Below are 20,630 nucleotides of genomic sequence, written 5' to 3' on the forward strand. Positions count from 1 at the left end.
CAAGGCATCTTTTGATGTTAATTTTTCTTATGGGGTGGGATCGTGGAAAGTGATATGAAAGGTTTGGGACAATGTCTGAAAAGTTCACTAGTATTAAGGTTGGGGATGGGAAGAGAGTCAAATTTTGGTTGCATGCGTGGTATGGACAAGACAGGCAAAAAGATGTTTTGCCATCAACAGGCTGCTTCTAATATGAATGCTACAGTGCAAAGATTATTTGCATCAAGATGGGCCTCAAGTGTTATGGGATGTCCTTTTATGGCATGGCTTGGAGGATCGAGAGTTTATAGGAATGATGGATCTGCTTGAAAGATTTTGTGGGGTTTCTAGTGTTGGATTAGCAGAAGATGCTATAAGATGGAATGGAGGTTGCTTAAGTCGGAGAGCTTCCAGATGAAGTCTTTCTATAAGGCTTTGATTGGTACCTATAATTCTTCTATGTTGTAGAAAGCTATTCCAGATGAAGTCTTTCTATAAGGCTTCGATTGGTACCTATAATTCTCCTATGTTGTAGAAATCTATCTGGAAAGTAGTATATGGTGTCTCCAAAAGTGGCTTTTGTTCTTTAGTGTGCAGCTCAAGGCAAAATCCTGGATATTAATAACCTGATTCGGAGAAGTTAGTGTTTCTTATGTGCAAATAGGATAGAGAATCGATAAATCACCTTCTAATCCATTGTTAAGTTGCGAGAGATTTGTAGTCATTGGTTCTTTCTTGGTTTGAGGTGGGATGGACATTTCCTTGTGGGGTGGTGGAGTTGTTGCAAAGTTGCTAGGGAGAGTGGGGAAGAGGAGGCACTTGTGCTTTACATCTTATATGAATTATTTGGGGCAAGCAAAACCGTAGATCTTTTTTAAGGTTTAGAAGCTCCTTTTGCTAGGCTCAAGAGTTCTTTTGTAAGCTGTTTGTTTTGTTTGGAGACGGACAGAAGTTGTTAACCCATCTCTGGACCAATTCTTGGCCTTTGTTGAGCTTTCCGTAGGTAGAGGAGGAGGATGCTAGGTTTGTTTCTTCTATTTTGTTTTGTTTTGCTTTCCTTTTCTTCCCTTGTGTAAATGGGTGACATTCTCTTAATGTTGTCCTTCTATGTAATTTTACTAGTACTTTTCAAAAAAATTGTTTGTTTGAAGACTGGAAGCCTGATGAGCAAGATATTATTATTTTGTTCGGGACTTTAGTTTGAAACCATTATAAATGAAGGTTTTTGGGGTAACTGTCTTTGTGTGAAACTTTACATGGTGAAAGCTAACAAGTGCACAAGCTTCTCAAAGATAATGTTTGGAATTAAACTTGAGCTTTTATTTTCTTGTACAATTGTTGGTAATTATTCTTCAGTGTAGAAGTTCAGTTCACACTGTATGGAAGCAGCCACAAATTTTCCCAACTTCTATAGAACATTGCTTTGTATAATATTTAGCAAAAGCATAGGTTGCCAAGCATGAGTGTAGTTCAAGCCGAAAGGAGAATGACCAACCCACAAATCCCACTATCTTACATTGGCAAATTTTATTTTTTATTTATTTATTTTTTCATAATTAAATGATTTGATAGTTGAGTCTGAAGAATAATTTCCATAAGACACTGCATTGGGCATGTCCCATAGTTGAACATCAAGAGTTCACGTGCAAGAACATTATTTGTTAATAAGTAAACAATATAATGGAATATTCGAAATAAGAGTAGGGCACAGAAAAATAAAAAATTCAACATCCACTCAAAAACTTGATGGTAATAATAATAATAATAATAATAATAATAATATTTATAGCAAACTAAAAGCACTTAACAGCATTTAGCAAGACACAATCGTAAAATTGTAACAGTTGTGAGTTTCTTTAGTGGAACAATTAAGTAATCCTTCCGTCTCAAATTATTAGCCCGACATGGAAAACAAGAACTTAAAAATAATGTATTCTTTTAATTTGTGAAAAAAAATTTGAAAATTTTGGGAAAAAAATACATTATTTTTAAGTTCGTGGTTTGCGTGCCGGACAAACAATTTGGGGTTGAGACAATAGTAATTTTCACCTCATTAAATGTGCACCATTAGAAACCTCGCCCCTATGCAAGCTCTCTCAATCTTTTCTAATCTAACATTTCCCCTACAGAACTCTTCAAAAAAAAAAAAAAATCAACAACAGAAAACATAGTATAACCCAAAATAGCCAAAAAAAGGAAAACAGAAAAAAAGCAATAAAGCTCAGCCATCCAAAACATATAATGGAGATTCAGTGAGATTGAAATAGATGTTGTCCAGTACCTTAACAAGGCTATTAAGCTTTTCCCGCGTAATTGAAAATTCAGCCTGCAACCAACTAAGGGCTCGCGTGACTCTGAAACGAAAATACTTCAAGAATAAATCAGTGCTTTTAATAAATCAAAATTATATCTAAATTTATATATTATATATATCATATGTTATTAAAAAAGAAGAAAACATGAAAGAGAATAAAGAACTAACAAAATGAGCGGACCAAAAGAAAAGAAAAGGTGAAATAGTAAGAGTCTTTAGGCTTCAACAATCAGCTTTGCTTGAAAGTGCGATGCATGGACCTATAATGCAAGAGACAGTCCAACAGTCACATCACTCCAAAGCTTGAAATTTACACAAAGCATGCACTTAAACCATAGAACATTAAAGATTTGTAATCTCGTGTATGATAACCAAATAAGCTGCCACTGCCGCATGTGCTGCTGAGTGATAAATTTCAAGAACAAGTATAACATAAGCCTGTAGATACTAAATATACTAAAGAAGTTTTGCACGCTTTGAATCGACAGATGATCATAGCTAATATAATGCAAAGAGGCTCCACAAATTTGCCATTGCAAGTATGGAGAAAACAAAAGATTCCTGTGAAAACAACAGATTAAACTTAAATTTGACACTATTCCAATGATGAAAGAAATTAATATTTGTATCTTAACGGTTACAAAGACTTCGACAAACAAACTTAAATTAATCTTAATGTGGACCACTGTCACACAAGACCTAAATCTTGTACTCAATTTATTCTTAATTTTATATCTAGTAGGATGGATGGAAAAAAGGAGTGAAGGAAAGTACATACCTAGGGAAGGGATTGGGTTTCTCTCCTCTCTCTTTCTCTCTTCTCATCCAGCCATTTTTGCACGGATAAGTTTTGGTCGGCCTGGGAGGAAAAGGAATCCTCCCTCCTCTCCCTTCCCTCTCCTCTTGCCTGCTGCCTTCCTTACTTCTTTCCACCCTACCATACATACCATGAGTTTCACATCCACGATAGCAACAGTTGTATAGCCATTGGCAAGCTGAATTTATCTCATGGCTCCACCTTGCCTTTCAAGACTATTCCACACGGATGCATGTAGAACAATATTTTTATGCACAGGCTATAGTTGCATGTCAGGTGGATTTATAAATTTTCTTCCAAAGAATCTAATTTATATTGGAAGCATGTATTTTCAATGATCTAAGGATTTTAATTTCTATCAAAAACCTAAAGTGACAGTCATGTTTTGGTAACGAACATCACAAGGCTGCGAAAAGAAAATTTAACCCAAGAAAAATAACTTCTAATATCAATATTAGGTGATTAAATAGCTGAGTCAAATTGTTGACAAGTATATGTTTAAAATGATCATATTTTTAACTGGTGAAGTGTCTTAAATGGCATCAGCTATGCAACAAGAAATTAATTAATCAGCATTCAGCAAAAGTTTAAAGTAGAATCATATAAGATACAAAGATGCTGATTGCTGGACTACATGTTACTGCATTTGTATAATGGGAAATGCTTTGATGTATGTATAGAAGTGTATGAAACTGTGAAAAATGAGTAGAACTGTGTAAAAGTATTTTGGGAATATGTAAATTCTAACAATTTTTGCATTATCTTCACCTTAAAGACAGCTCATAGAGTGGTCATGAGCATGACCCATAAACATAGTGCTAGCTAGCATATGAGATTGAAGGCCTTTAGCTCTACAAAACTGTACTTCAAAGTCCACCGAAGGCCTAAGTCAAGGTTCTGAAAAGCGGTTGCGGTCGCCGTAACGATGGCGGTGACGCGGTTGCGGTTGTGGAATGTAAAGGCCGTAGCGTAACGGTTGCGATAACTGGAACCATGAATACTTTTATTTTTCGCACAATTTGGATCAGACTTATCGATATGCACATTTTTTTCCCATGATCATATTTATTGGGTTTTAAAATAAATATTGATAAATTTTTACAAATTTTTAAGTTTGATCCAATATATTTCATATTTTTAAATCACTATAAACTGAGTTTTTTACATTTTATTTTAATAATTAATGACTTTATATTATACAAAAAATCAATCACTAACTATTATATATAAGATAAACAATGACAAAAGTAAGAGAATAAATAAAAGCCTAAATATATATATATATATATTAATCAAGCCAAATAGAAAATGACCACACTTATTATTATTATTATTATTATTATTATTATTATTATTATCAAACAATATATAGATAGACACACACAAACAAAATGGTTGAGTGATAGCAGCTGAATAGAATAGCATAGGTCTTACAACTTCAACAAATCAATAACATGTTCTTCATCTTCCCTATTCTCTCTCTCTATCTCTTGTTCCTCCATCTTCCCTCTTCTCTCTCTATCTCTCTTCCCCCATTTTCAACTTTTTTTTTTGTGTGTTTTTTCGAAAGAAGCAATTCGAAACCGTTACGTAACGGTGCATAACAAGCCGTTACAGCCGTTACGGCACCGTTACGACTGCTATAGCAGCCGTTACGGCCGATACACCTGTGAATCTCAATCACACTGCAAAAGCGGCCGTAACGGGTGGCTGTAACTACCACAACCGTTACGTTACGTAACGGCGTTACGTAACGGTTGCAGCCGCCTTTTAAAACCTTGGCCTAAGTTTAATTCAAAAAGATAACCAGTAACATATGGGCAATTTGTAAACTCAATAGTTTATTAACACAAAGAATGAGTGACAGAGAAATAATTGAACACCCAAAAAAATTGAAAAATACTGTAGAAAAATTTACTAACATGAACCCACTGAATAATGTGAGTTGGGATCTTAAAACTATTCTTCTATGAAAATACTTTGTAAGGCATCTACTTTCTCACAAAACTAACAGTCCAGAAGCACAGTAAAAGGTAACAGTTCACATAATTAACCTCTTTGGTCCAATTAGAGACTAAAACAGTTCTCTTTGCCTAAATTTTAATAATTCTTTGAGGAATTTGATATTTTGTTCAGCTATGAAGCATAGACATGGACACGGGGCATAGATACGATATGAAACACGAAAAATTTCAAAAAAGTAGGACACAAACATGTAAGATTTCTGAATGAATTGTGTATTCAACTGGTTTCTAATACAAAGAGTACATCATCTTATATAGAACTCTAATCCCTAAAACTAAAAAGGAAATACGAATAATGCTTAATTACCCAAAATATCTACACAATCACAATCATTCTAAATTCCTAAAATAGAGGATATACAATATTCTCACACCTCTGCTTAAACTCTTAGTACTCAAGGCGTTTTAGCAGAAAACACTAAGAGTTTGTCGAGAAGAAACCGAAACCGAAACCGAGCAGTGGTGTGAGTTTAGGTGAAGAAGTCAACAAGTTGCAAAGCAGAAGTGACAAAAAAAAAAAAAAAAAGTGAGATAGAGCCTGATTGTAGATGCTGACGAACGAAGTGACAATCGATCTCGATGTGTTTTGTCACTCGTGAAAGACAGTGCTATGGGCAATCTAAATAGCACTTTAGTTGTCACAGTAGAGAGAGGTTGGAGAGGATTGAGGGACGCCCAAGTCAGATAAGAGACAACGAAGTCAAACAATTTCAGTAGTAGCATAAGCCATAGCACGGTACTCAACTTCGACAACAGAACGGGCAACTACAGCTTGTTTCTTGCTTTGCCAAGAAATCAGGGAATCGTCAAGAAACAAACAGAAACCTTGAGTGGGCTTGTGATCATTAACATCACCAGCACAATCAATATCAGAATCGGCCACCAAGTCCAATGAAAAAGTAGAAGACAATAGCAAGCCCTGAAAGATAGTACCGTGAAGATAGCGAAGAATCCGAACTAAAACAGCCTAATGTTTAGAGCAAGGAGCAGAAACAAACTGGGTAACCACATGAACAACGTTATCAAGATCAAGGCAAGTAACCGTCAGAGAAACTAAGCAATCCACAAGCTCTCTATATAAAGTAGGATCATCTAGAGGAACACGATCAACGGTGTTGAGTTTCACATTAAGCTCAATGGGGGTATTAGAAATCTTAGTATCAATGAGACTGGTAGAGTGAATAAACTCATTGGCATACTTGGCCTAGGACAGAAAATAGCCCTTGGGAGAAGAAACTACCTCAATACCAAGAAATTACTGCAAGGGGCCCAAATTCTTTATTTCGAAGGTTCAGAAGAGATGCAACTTGACCTCACAGATAACAGAAGAGTCAGGATCAGTGATAATCACATCATTCACATACAGTAATAGGGCAACAAAACTAGCAAAGGTGTAGAGGAGAATAAAGCAGAGTCCTGAGCACAAAGATGAAACCCAAGCTCAGCAACAGCTGTTTGAAAGCGATCATACCAAGCATGAGAAGATTACTTTAAACCATATAGAGCACGCCGAAAACGACAAACTTGTCTAGAGGAATGATAAAGGCTAGGGGGAGGACGTATGTAAACCTCCTTAGTGAGATGACCATTAAGAAAAGCATTCTTAACATCTATCTAATAAATAGGCCAACGACGAATAGCACTGATAGAGATCAAAGTACGAACAATAGTCACCTTGGCAACAAAGGCAAAGGTCTCCACTTAATCAATACTATACTCTTGTGAAAAACCATTGGCAACCAGGCAAGCTTTGTAGCACTCGAGAGAACCATCATATTAAGTCTTGACTTTATAGACCCATTTGCAACCAACTAGATTCTTGCCAACAGGCAAAGGAACCAACTCCCAAGTAGTAGTCTTCTGCAATGCAAATAATTCATCCTCCATAGCTCGAATCCAATTAGGATCCTAATAGGCCTCCTTACAAGACAGGGGTTCTGAAAAAAAGTGAATAGCAAACAAAAAGGTGTAGTATGAAGGTAAAAAACATGTTCTATCAAAACCAAGTTTGACTACCTGTTTATAGTTGCAAAAGGGATATTTATGGGTGGCAAGATCAGAGTCATCAGAAGTAGGAGGATCAATGGTAGGGGTAGAGACAACTGGCAGAGAGAGCCTTGTGACAAGAATAGACTAAGAACGGAGAAGGAGAAGGAACCGGAGGGGGAACAAGAGGAGAAGAGAGAACAAACTCATGGGGGTCAGTAGATAGGTACTCAATAAGAGAGGTGGTAAGAGAAGAAGAAGGAACAAGGTCATGGGGAATAGTAAAGATGTAGTCATCGGGAGGGACCACAGAGAAACATGGATCAATGTGAACCAAATCTTCTTTGGAAACCGGAGCTATGATAGGAGGAAGATGAAATTAAGACAAACGTTCAAGAAAGGCAACATGGTGGGAGACATAAAGGCAATGAGAAACAAGGTTGTAACATCGATAGCCTTTTTGGGTAAGATTGTAACCCAACAAGACACACAGGATAGATCGGGCACTAAGTTTGGTCCTATCTGTTAGAATAATAGAATGTTTTATTTTTTTATTTTTTATTTACCTTAGCTGTAATTAGCCATTTCCTGATTTTATGCCTTAGGGCTTCCTTGTAATTAAGTTATTTGATTAGTATAAAAGGGAATGAAATCATTGTCATTCCCTAAGTTTGTTCTTCCTAAATCAATCATGGTATCAGCGCCAAAACCCTAAACCCATAACCACCACACAGTCACAACCCATCAAGTTTTGACAACCCATCTTGTCTGTCTAGGGGTCGTGACAGCAGCCAACGCTTCCACAGGCTCAGTCGTCTATTGCCGAAGGCCACCCAAGCCTAGCCAGCTGCTGCCGACAGCCACCCAGGCCTAGTCAACTGTCACCGGAGGCCCACCAGGACCAGTCGACAGCCCTTTTGCCCAACTGACAGTCTCTCTACCCAGCTAACAATCCCTCTGTCTGTTTCGACTCCATCAACAGCTTCTTTGCTCTTTGTTGACTCTTGCTGAGGTTTGTGTGAGACTCTGGTTCTGGGTATGTATTGATTAATATAATGTTTTACGTATTTGTTTTTATTTACCTTAGTTATAATTAGTTGGTTCTTGATTTTATGCCTTAGGGCTTCCTTGTAATTAAGTTATTTGATTAATATGAACGGGAATGAAATCATTATAATTCCCTAAGTTTGTTCTTCCTAAATCAATCACTATCTTTATAAGGAAAAAGGACAAAACAAACAGATCCAAAAACACAAAAAAGGAATAATTGGAAAGTTGAGAAAACAAAACCTCATAAGGAGACCGACTAGAAAGAAGGGGAGGTAGGCATATGATTGAGAAAAAAGTAGCAATAAGAATTGCTTCTCCCCAAAACAGAGTCAGAATAGAGGCATAGATAAGAGACCTAGTTGTCTCAGGGAGATAACGATGTTTACGCTCAGTTCGACCATTTTGGGTAGGTATATCAGTATAGGATGTTTGGTGAATGGTACCTAATTTGGCCAAATATTCACAGAACTCAATTTTAAAATATTCTCCACCCAAGTTAGATCGTAACATTTTGACAGTATACCCCAACTGTATAGTAACTATAGACTGAAAAGTACAGTATATCTGGTAGAAATCAGATTTATAAGTCATAAAATAAACCCAAGTATAGTAGGTGCAATCATCGACAAAAGAATAGTAAGCAAAATCCCCTTTAAAGAGAACAGGAGAGGGTCCCCAGACATCAATATGCACAAGAGAAGGGGTAATAGAAATAGTACATTTATTAAAAGGTAATGTTGCCATTTTGGCTAGTTAACACCCCCAACATTCAATAATTTGACTAAGAGGAACTTTACCTAACAATCCTGACTGAGCTAACGACCATAAACGATTAACAGACAATGGCCTAATCTAGAGTGCCACAAATAAAAATATAAAAAAAAACTCAACTAAGAATTTAACTGAAAAGAAGAAAAAACAATTGGAGAGGTGGACAAAGGGAGATGCAAGCTTTCCACCACATAGAGGTCTCCAACTCTACGACCGGTTCCAATCTGCTTCTTGGACTGCCAATCCTGCACACAACGGACAGAAGAAAAAAAGATAACATCATAACCAGAAGCATCAAGCTGACTAATAAAGAGTAAACTAACAAATAACTGAGGAACATAAAGGACAAATGGTATAGTGATAGTAGACATAGCAGAGGTTAGAACAGACCCAACAGATAAGACAAACATACTAGGCCTATTGGCAGCATTAACAATAATAGGAAATGGAGGGGGAATACAGTTATGAAGTAAAGAGAAATGGGGAATCATATGATGAGAAGCACCATAGTCAAAGATCCAAACTGAATGAGAAATATCTGAAGAAGAACAAAACAAAACAGAATGAAGAGAGACGAGAGCGGAGACATATGGAGATGGCAGGGAGGTAGACAAGATATGTTGAAGCTGAGCAATCTGAGCCCTCAAGGAAGCCAAGTCAGGATCTAAAGTCAGAGCAGATGCAGTATAAGCAACCGGAGGCCAAAAGGTACTCTGAGTAGGAGCTTGGAATTGTGATTGAGACTGTTAAGAAGACGAACGGCCCTTTTTGGGACAGTTGTACTTCCAATGGTCCCTCTGATGGCAGAAAGCACACTCATCGAAAGCTAGGGGCCCCTTCTCGGGCTTCGTAGTGCCCCAAACCTGATGAGGAGACGAGGTCAATAATAGGGGTGGCTGAGCAGGAGCTAAGAAGACCGAAGGGGACAAAGTCTGACTTGACATCTTGAGACGTGTTTTCTCTAAAAGGAGCTCATGGACAATATCATCCACAGAAATGAGAGGAGACCAATGAAGGATGTCACCACGGATTGCCTCATACTGAGGGGGGAGAGCCATTAAGAACTGCATTAAACGACCCTGCTCCCGAAACTCAACATAAGCATCTAGTACCTTGAGGCTAGATGGTTCCATGAAAGCCAACTAATCCCAGAGACTTGTCATTTCAATATATAAGTCCTGAATAGACTGATCCCCTTAAGTAGCACCCTGAATGGCGGATTCCAACTTACTCCATTTGGCAAAGTTCGACTGCTGATACACACCCAGTAAATAATCCCATACCTCCTTGGCAGTACTGTATTTGGAAAACATCATCCCAATACAGTCGTCCACAAAATTATGGAACCTGGTCAGAACTTGGGCATTGTCATAATCCCAAGTATCACAGCAAGTCAGATATCCTTTCTTCTTTGGGTCCAATGGACGAGGAACAGAACCAGAAACATAGCTCCACTTTTTCTGACCAAGAATAAAACTGTTCATAACACTGGCCAAATAAGCATAATTAGCACCAGTAAGTTTGCATTTGATAGCTTTGGTTTTGGTGTCTGACATTGTAATAAAACAAAGTTTATAGAATAGATGGTTTAAAAGTACAATAAATGAAGAGCTGAAGGGTTAAACTGTAATAAATCTAATAGGATAGTACCAAATAGTCAAATAGGAGAGAATGCAACCAGCCAAACAACCAGAAGTCGCGACGTTACCAGAGAGAGAAGACGAGCCACGAGAATTCAGAGTACTAAAACGAAAGGACCAAATGGGTAGCAAACCAAGGAGAGAAGTGGGAGTCGGCGATGGTAAACCAGAGAGAGCACAACGAATCAAAGATCAAAGTCGACTTCGACTTTCAAATTCAAGGTCGAAGTCGTGAAGCAAACCAGATCGTGAGAAATTTCGAAGACTCGAAGAGATTGAAATAAATTAGTCAATCAAACCAAATGAGTCGGATGAATGAAACAAGAGAAACAAATGACAAACCAGACGGCTGAAATAGACGATGAACTAGAGAAGATTTGACGAATGAGGCTAGGGTTTCGAACCTTGCTCTAATACCATGTAAGATTTTTGAATGAATTGTATATTCAACTTGTTTGTATTACAAGGAGTATATCATCTTATATAGAACTCTAATCCCTAAGACTAAAAAGGAAATACAAATAATGCTTAATTACACAGAATATTTACACAATCTCTATCATTCTAAATTCCTAAAATAGAGGATACACAATATATGCAATATTCTCACAGGACACGGCTTGGGCACGCCACAAATAATTATATATTGATATAATATTAACTAAGAATATATTATATTATATAGTTATATATGTGCATAATATATACAAAATTACATAATTACTTTTTAGACTATTGGATTGGACCAAAGTGGTTAAAAATTAGAAAAATTATAGGAAACATATATAATTGTAACATGTCCCTCATCCTTTTAAGCCATCTATTTATACATATTTTTTAAAGAATTATACATTACGTCATTCATAAGAATTATACATTGTTTTTAAGAACATAAGATATTTATGATAAATTCTCAAACTTTGAAAATCATATGTTAGCAAATGTCAAAGTGTTGGTGTCATGTTTATATTTTTTGAGATAGACATGCCCAAGAAGTGATTGACATGTCATAAAATGAGTGTCGGACACGTGTCCGACATTAATATTTTTAATTGTAATTAAGGACACGTGTGTAAGGAGTGTCGGTGTCCGACACGGACACGTTACTTTCTTAGAAGTGTTTGCAGTTCGTAGGATATTAGCTATTGTTAGAATTTACCTTCACCTACACCACTACCACCTCACCTACTCCACTAAACCTAACCCACTACACCACTACCACCTCCACTTCACCTACACCACTACCACCTCCACTTCACCTACTACACCTATATCTCCTATATAAGGAGCCTCTCACATTTGTACTAATCAATCAATCAATATAAATCAATCAATAATACATAAATTCTTACATGGTATCAGAGCAAGGTTAAGACCTTAGTATTTCTCGCTTCACCGGCGGGCGGCAACCTCGCCTTGGCCGCCCGCCGGACCTCATCTATTCCGTTTATTTTCTACACATACCTTCATTTAACTCAATATTTAGTTCTGCGTCTCCGTCAACTGGGTTCTCCTTTGGAGCATCCTCGGTTTCTGTTGCTGCTACCAACAGTGCCCCTATGGTGTTTGGATCATCCACTCCTACTAGTGGCTCATTGAATTCCATTTTCATGTTCACTTCAGCTGCTTCTACTGCCACTGCCTCTTCCCAAGCACAGCCCATGTTTGGTAGTGCTGTTCCTGTCTTCACGGCTGCCTCAGGTAATGGTGATCAGATGAGCATGGAGGATAGCATTGCTGAGGACCCAGTACAGGCATCCATCATGCCTGCAGTTCCGGTATTTGGTCAACAAACTCCATTAGCACCAGTGGTGCCACTTCAAGCTTATTTAATTCCACATTAACAAAAGTGATCGAAAAGGCAACCATGTGACCCAACTTCTTAATATATTCTAAACCCACTATCTCTCTCTCTCTCTTTCTTCATGACAGACAGCCCCTTTTTTTTTTTAATGACAGCCACTTTCATATATAATACCACTTTTTTAATGACAGCCACTTTCATATATATATTTATTCCGCCAAATGATACCACTTTTTTAATTTCTTAATATATTCTATATTTTAATAATATGAGTGGCCTCACTTTTCCACCACAATCTTTTTTTTCTCAACAATATTCTTGTTTCCACCACCCCAATACGCAATATCAACTCACAGATTCACACACCATCACTGGTTTTTTCAAACCATTATTTTATTTTTTATCTAATGTTCAAAAAAAAAATAAAATAAAAAATAAAAAATAAAAAAAAAATAAAAAATAAAAAAAAAATAAAAAATAAAAAAAAATAAAAAATAAAAAAAATAAAAAAAACTTTACAAATTTGCACACCAAACTTCTTTTATTCATACCGGGGCTCACCCCATTCATCATTTTACATAAAAAAAAATAAAAATAAAAAAATAAAAAAATAAATAAAAAACCACAAACACAACAACCACACCCACAGTGGGATTTTTCTTCTCTACTCTGCCGCCGGTCTTTTCTTCTTACCTCCGTCCTGGGCGGTCCTTGCCGGTGTTGCCTCCGTGTTTCCCACTCCACTGGGCATGATCACTCCCCCATACTCCTCCACTGCAGCGTATGGCGGCCCTCCAAATCGGAACATCACGGTGGCCTTCCGCTTCAGTTCCTTATTTTCTGCCTTAAGCACACTTATCTCTGCTCGCGCATCCTTATACATGCGTTGGAGCAGAGCCAGCTGGGAGTTTAAATGCTGCACCTCATTTGTCCTACTCTGCAGCCGGTTCGACAAATTTGTGACCGCCGTCATGCTTTCCACACATGCCTTCAGAGTATACTGATTGGCCTCCACATCCGACTGCACTGCCATTCTTTGCTCCACCGACCGCATCGGAAAGTTCAACGGAGCAAACTCCGGGGCGCTTGGTTGAGTTTCCAGTGCCACCGCACCAGTTCTCTCTCTTGTTGACTCGTTGAGGTCGGGAAAGAGGGTGAGCAGCCCGCGGGAAGACGAAGCCATTTTTCTGGGCTACAAAATGTTCCACAGTTTCTCTCTCCGAAGAGGCAGAGTTTTTCAGAGAAGGGTTGGTTTCAGAGGTTTCAGAATGGTATGCCTCAGCCTCAGCCTCAGCCTTCGTCTTGGTTAAATAGCCAAGGCAGCCACGCGCATCGCGCGCCTCTTGCCACCAGCCGACAAACGGGCACGCAAGCCAAGGCGCCCACGTGCCTCGCCATCATGTCCGGCACACCTTTTGATGAATTGGGCACGCCTTTTGATGGCACGCCTTTTTATGGATTGGGCACGCCTTTTGATGGCACGCCTTTTGAAAAATTGGGCGCACCTTTTGAGGATGCGATTTTTTAAGGGGTCCGACAAGACTCTGTAAACTGTCCCGACATTGATTCCGGTTAGCTCCTTTATGGGTCCGACAAGACTCTGTAAACTGTTCCGACATTGATTCCGGTTAGCTCCTTTATGGGTCCGACAAGACTCTGTAAACTGTCCCGACATAGATTCCGGTTAGTTTCTACAAGGGTCCGACAAGACTCTGTAAACTGACCCGACATTGATTCCGGTTAGTTTCTACAAGGGTCCAGCAAGACTCCGTAAACTGTCACAACAACTGTCACAACATTGTCTGCTACAACGGTCCGACATGACCCCATAAACTGTCTTCTACAACGGTCCGACATGACCCCATAAACTGTCTTCTACATCGGTCTGACACCGCCATCCAGTGTCCTCTACACCGTTATGACACCACCATACAGTGTCCTCTACAACGTTATGACACCCCCATACAGTGTCCTCTACAACGTTATGACACCACCATCCAGTGTCTTCACCAATGGTCTGACACGACCATACAGTGTCTCCTATCCTTTTTTTTTTATTTTTATGTATTTTCTTGTTTTGTTCCTCTCTTCAAACTCAAGTTGGTTAGTTTCTATCCTCCTTGAGTTTGCGGGGGGCTGTTAGAATTTACCTTCACCTACACCACTACCACCTCACCTACTCCACTAAACCTAACCCACTACACCACTACCACCTCCACTTCACCTACACCACTACCACCTCCACTTCACCTACTACACCTATATCTCCTATATAAGGAGCCTCTCACATTTGTACTAATCAATCAATCAATATAAATCAATCAATAATACATAAATTCTTACAGCTATAGTTCAAATGTTTAATGAAAAGGACAATTTCAATAAGGTCTTTCAGTTTGTAAGAATCACTTAGCAGTTTTAACGAATCATGACAATATGTCAAGCAGAATAATTGACTAATTATTTTATAATATTTAAAAAAAAAAAAAACCAAGAAAGTTATATAGACAATAAAACCCATGACTAATTGCACGAGAAAAAGCTTACTTTCTCTCATGCTTCTCCTCACAAGCTTGAATGAGTTCCACACATGCACGTCTCACATGCTCGGCACCAATACTGCAATACCAAATACAAGATCAAGATCAAATATACAATCACAAAACAAATGAAAATGAACACTATGCTTCCACTTAGCTGCATGATACAAACGTAAATGTAGCCAAATTTGCGGTTTAGCATTGTCAGTAACCATTTATAATAATTCATTAAAGATTTTGCTGAAGTACAATTTTAAGATTTGGATCACCAATGTCTCCCTCACCCTTTTCTATTTTACTAATAAAACTAAAATATTATTTATATCTAGGCATAACAAAAATTGTAAGATTTCACTAAAATAATTCCTACTACTACTACATGACTCATTTATTATGTGAACAAGACAACTGTAGGAAATCAATACACGGTGAAGATAATCCTGTCAATTATCTTCATGAATGTCTTCATGACCTTCATGTATTTTACCGTGTATTGAAGAAATCAATACACGGATCACCAATGTCTTCATGACCTTCATGTATTTTACTAGAAGTAAAAATAGTAGTTAATCATCTAGATTTAGTTCATGCTTAAAAAATGAACCCTTGAGAACACAAGACTGTCAATACTCTCTTCATTCAATCAATAGTACTCTGTATTTATCTACATGATCATGCAACTTCTAAGATTTAGTTTGTCATCTTTTCATGAGACTGTTGATTATTGCCAAATTCTATAATTTTAATCATTTCTGTTTGGAAATATATCGAAAGATCAACTACAAAGATTCATCATTCTAAGAATTACAGTCATGTACTTAGTTGCAGGAATCGTGCAACTAGGTGGCGATTCTCAGTAAGAATCGCGATTCCGCGATTCCTAGAAAAAAACGTGTAAGAATCGCGTTTCTGTGGAGAGAGAAGCGCGATTCAATCCAAGATGGGATCGTAAAGGGCAGAGAGAGAGAGAGAGAGAGAGAGAGAAACCCTAACCTTCGACGTCGACATGAGAGGAGAAAGGGCTTCGATCATCTTCGTCACTCTCGCGATCGTCTTCGTCACTCTCTCGATCGTCTTCGTCTTCGTCACTCTCTCTGTGCTTCTCTCTCTCTCTTCGTCTCCGCTTCTCTCCCTCTTCATCTCTGTTCGTTCTTCTCCTCACTCTCTCTCTTCGTCTGGATCATATCATATATAATAGATAATATATATAATATACATAATAAATATAATTTATCATATATTATATATGAAATAAAAAATATTTAATTATTATTTCTTAAAATATCATATATAATAATAATTTTTGCAAATTATTATTTCTTAACTTTTTAACATATAATAAATAAAATAAATCATCCAATTATTTAAAAAAAATCTAATTAAACCATATATAATAAAAAAAATTATAAAATAAAATATCTAATTTTTTTTTTATTTATTTTAACATAATTTATTATTCCTTATTTATTATAATTTTTTATTTATAATATATATCAATTAAAAATAAAAAAATAAATTAACAATAATACATTATTTAAAAAATATAATAAATAAATAAAATAATTAATGTATATTAAAATAAAAATATTTATAAAAAAACTTCTAATGTGCATTAAAATATATATATATATATATATATTACCACTCCCCGAGACGCTCTCAACCTAAGAAACTTCTATCGGCTCACGATTCCCCGCTGCCGCTCCCGTCCCCGCCCCCGCCCCCGCCCCCGCCCCCGCTCCCACTTCGTGCAATATTGGTCATGTAACTCCCATTCAGTTGAAAAAGATATTTATTAGCAACATATAACTCTGAAATCTTAACAGATCAATTTAATGTGTGGGTCATCAAATGGAATGTATTATATGTTATCAAAAAGGTCATGATTTGAACACAAGAGCTTTGTCCTCCAAATCTGTGGTAGGCGGTAGCAACCAATTAGTTTAAAAACTTAAGATTTTAATAACAAAATACAAGGAATCTAGTCTACTAAGAAGCACGGACACAGATACATGATCCAGAACAGGCAAGCAGACATGCAAATTTAAAAAATGTAGGACATAATACATTGGGGACATGTGCAAAGCATATAGGCCCCGTTTGGTAGAGCTGTGGAAAAGTGATTATAGATTATAGATTATAGCTCTACAGATTATGGCTTATAGCTGTGAACATAAGTTGTTAACCTGTTTGGTGCAGCTATGGGATTATGGATTTAAGCAACAGAGTAGTGTTTGGTTAATAAGCTGTAAAATAACTTTTTACTGTATAATTATCCTTTCTGCCCTTATTTGTCATTTTTTTCAGTTTTAATTTTTAAAAAAAATATTTCATTAATAAAAGTTAATATAATTAGTATTAATTAGTATCAATTAATATAAAAATTGATACATTTGCTAAAAATGATATGGAAGTATTATTGTTACAATTATTTTCTATTATAAATTAATTAGTATCAATTAATTGCTTAATTAGTCTCAATTAATACTAAAATTATTAATTAGTATAAATTAATATTAATATTTAATTTTTATTAGTATCAATTAATATTAATAATCAACAATTGTTATTAATTAGTATCAATTAATAATTAATTCATTACAAAAGTATACAATATTAATTTATTAATAATTAATACCAATTAATATTGATTTTTTTTTCTTTTTCTTCAAAAATATACAATTTTTTATTTTTTAATTAATATAAAAATATACAATATGAATTTATTAATAATTAATACCAATTAATATTTATTTTTCAATTAATATTGATTTTTTTCTTTTTCTTCAGAAATATACAATTTTTTATTTTTTTAATTAATATTAATATTAATTAATATTAATATTTGAGCATTGACGGAACCAGCTCCCAAGTAAAAGTCTTCTGTAAGACTGATAACTAATCCTCCATAGCTAAAATTCAATTTGGATCCTAACAGGCCTCCTTGTAAGACTGAGGTTCTGAAAAGGAGTGAATAGCATACAAGAGGAGAAAAACATGTTTTAGCAAAACCAAGTTTGACTACCTGTTTACAAATGCGAAGGGGATACTTACAGTTGGCAAGATCAGAGTTATCAGAGGCAGAAGGATCGGTAGTAGGAGCAAAGACATCCTATGGAGGGAGAGCCTTGCGATGAGAAAAGACTAACAACGGAAAAGAAGACAGAGATGGAACCGGACGGGGAGGAGAAGAGAGAACAGACTCATGGGGGTCAATGGAGATAGACTCAACAGGAGGGGTGGTAGAGGGTACAAGCTCATGGGGAACAGTAGAGTTGTACTCATCCGGAGGGACCTCAGAAGGAAATAGATCAATGTGAACCAAATCCTCTTTGGAAACCGGAGTAGTGCTAGGAGGAAGCTGAAAGTAAGACAGATGTTCGAGAAAGACAACATGGCGGGATACATAAAGGCAACAAGAAATCGGGTCATAACAACGATAGCCTTTTTAGGTAAGACTATAGCCTAAAAAGACGTATAGAATAGACCGGGCACTAAGTTTGGTCCTATCTTTATGGGGAAAAACAAAGTAGGCAGACCCAAAAACACGTAGGAGGGCATAATTGAGAAATTGGGAGAAAAAAGCCTCATAAGGAGAACGACCAGAGAGTAAGGGAGTAGGCATACAGTTGAGAAGAAATGTAGCAGTAAGAACTACTTCACCCCCAAAAGGAGTCGGAACAGAGGCAAAAAAAAGGAGAGACCGAGTTGTCTCAAGAAAATGACTGTGTTTGCGCTCAGCGCAACCATTTTGGGCAGGTGTAACAATACACGAAATTTGGAGAATGATACCCAAATTGGCCAAATACTCACAGAACTCAGTTTTAAAATATTCCCCACCCAAGTCAAATCATAACAACTTAATGGTAGCCTCAAACTGTGTAGTGATCATAGACTGAAAGGTACGGTATATTTGGTAGAAGTCAGATTTATGAGTCATAAGATAAACTCAAGTGTAGCGGGTGCAATCATCAACAAAAAACACGTAGTATGTAGAACTTCCTTTAGTGAGAACAGGAGAGGGTCCCCAAATATCAGTATGCACAAGAGAAAATGAAGAGACAGAAATAGAAGTACTTTTATTAAATGGTAAAGCTGACATTTTGACAAATTTACACCCTGACATTCATCAATTTGACTAGGAGAAACTTTACCCAACAATCCTGACTGAGCTTACAACCGTAAGCGGTTAATAGACAAATGACCTAGGCGAGAATATAATAAATAAAACTGACTCGAATGAGAATCTAATTGAAACAAGGAAAGAGCAACTGGAGAGATGGATAGAGGGAGATGCAAGCTTTCTACCACAGAGATCTCCAACTTTACGGCCGGTCCTAATCTGCTTCTTGGACACCCGATCCTGCACACTATAGATAGAAGAGGAAAAGATAACATCAAAACTAGAAGTATCAAGTTGACTAATAGATAATAAACTGACAGATAACTGAGGAACATAAAGAACAAAGGGAATAGTAACAGCAGACATGACAAAGAGTAAGACCCAACAGACAGAACATACATACCAAACCCATTAGCAGTACTAACAGTAATAGGAGAGGGAGGTGGTATACAGTTTTGAAGTAAGGAAATGTGAGGAGTCATATGATGAGAGGCACCAAAGTCAAAAAGCCAAACAGAAGAAGAGATACCTGAAGAGGACACAAGCAAACCTGAATAAAGAGAGGTGAGAGCAGAGGTAGATAGAGATGGCTTGGAGGTGGACAAGAGATGTTCAAACTGAGCAATTTGGGCACTCAAGGAAGCCAAGTCCAGATTAAGAGCCGGAGCAGATGCAGTATAAGCGGCAGGAGGCCAAAAAGTACTCAAAGCAGGACCTCAAACCTGTGATTGAGATTGCGGAGAAGACGCACGTCCTTTCTTGGGACAGTTGTACTTCCAATGGCCTCTCTAATGGCAGAAAGCACACTCATCTGAAGCCAACGATCCTTTTTTGGGCTTTGTAGTGGCCTGAAGCTGATAAAGAGGTGGGGTCAATAGGAGTGGAGGTTGGGCGGGAGCTAGGAAGACAGATGGAGACAAATATAACTGGCCGTCTTAAGACAGGTTTCCTCAGAGAGTTCACAAACAATAGCATCCATAGAGGGAAAACGAGACTAGTGAAGGACACCACCATGGATAAACCTCATACTGAAGGGAGAGAGCCGTTAAAAACTACACTAAACGACCCTATTCCCGAAACTCAATATAAGCATCCAGAACCTTGAGGCTTGATGGTTCCATAAGAGCCAACTAATCCCAAAAACCTATCATCTCTATATAGAAGTCTTGAATGGACTGATCTCACTGACGAGCACCCTGAATGGCAGTTTCCAACTTATACCGCTTGGCAAAGTTGGATTACTGATAAACACTCTGTACATAATCTCATACCTCCTTGACAGTACTGTATTTAAAAAACATCATCCCAATACGGTCATCCATAGAATTATGAAACCATGTCAAAACTTGGCCATTATCACAATTCCAAGCGTCACAAGAAGTCAACTATTCTTATTTTTTTGGGTCCGACGGACGAGGAACATAGCCCCATTTTTTCTAACCAAGAAGAAAATTCTTCATAACACTAGTCCAATAGGCATAATTGCTACCAATGAGTTTGCAACTGATGGCGTGAATTTTAGTGTCCAACATCAAAATAGATCAAAAGAGGAAAAAAACAATGAACTGATGGGGTCTAAATG

The 20,630-nt window shown here is 37.2% G+C and overlaps 1 protein-coding gene across 18 annotated transcripts in view; it reads right to left on the reverse strand.

Annotated features, from left to right (window-relative positions):
* The window catches only part of LOC114315581 (uncharacterized), an 89,010-nt gene that overhangs the window by 7,367 nt on the left and 61,013 nt on the right, over positions 1 to 20,630 (reverse strand). For 2 of the 18 annotated variants that reach the window (XM_082909632.1, XM_082909635.1), the window contains exons 8-10: positions 14,933 to 15,004; positions 3,072 to 3,227; positions 2,261 to 2,333 (exon numbers count right to left, since the gene is read on the reverse strand). In XM_082909632.1, coding sequence (XP_082765758.1) covers positions 2,261 to 2,333; positions 3,072 to 3,227; positions 14,933 to 15,004 — 301 coding nt within the window. Of the gene's footprint in view, positions 1 to 1,744; positions 2,113 to 2,260; positions 2,348 to 3,071; positions 3,228 to 3,878; positions 4,096 to 8,874; positions 9,187 to 14,932; positions 15,005 to 19,233; positions 19,296 to 20,630 lie in introns of those variants that run through there. The other 16 variants (XM_082909639.1, XM_082909638.1, XM_082909640.1 and 13 more) reach the window with 14 other exon arrangements.

The sequence above is a fragment of the Camellia sinensis genome, chromosome 15, assembly GCF_055761805.1.
Source record: "Camellia sinensis isolate YWXY chromosome 15, ASM5576180v1, whole genome shotgun sequence".
Taxonomy (NCBI): Eukaryota; Viridiplantae; Streptophyta; class Magnoliopsida; order Ericales; family Theaceae; genus Camellia; species Camellia sinensis.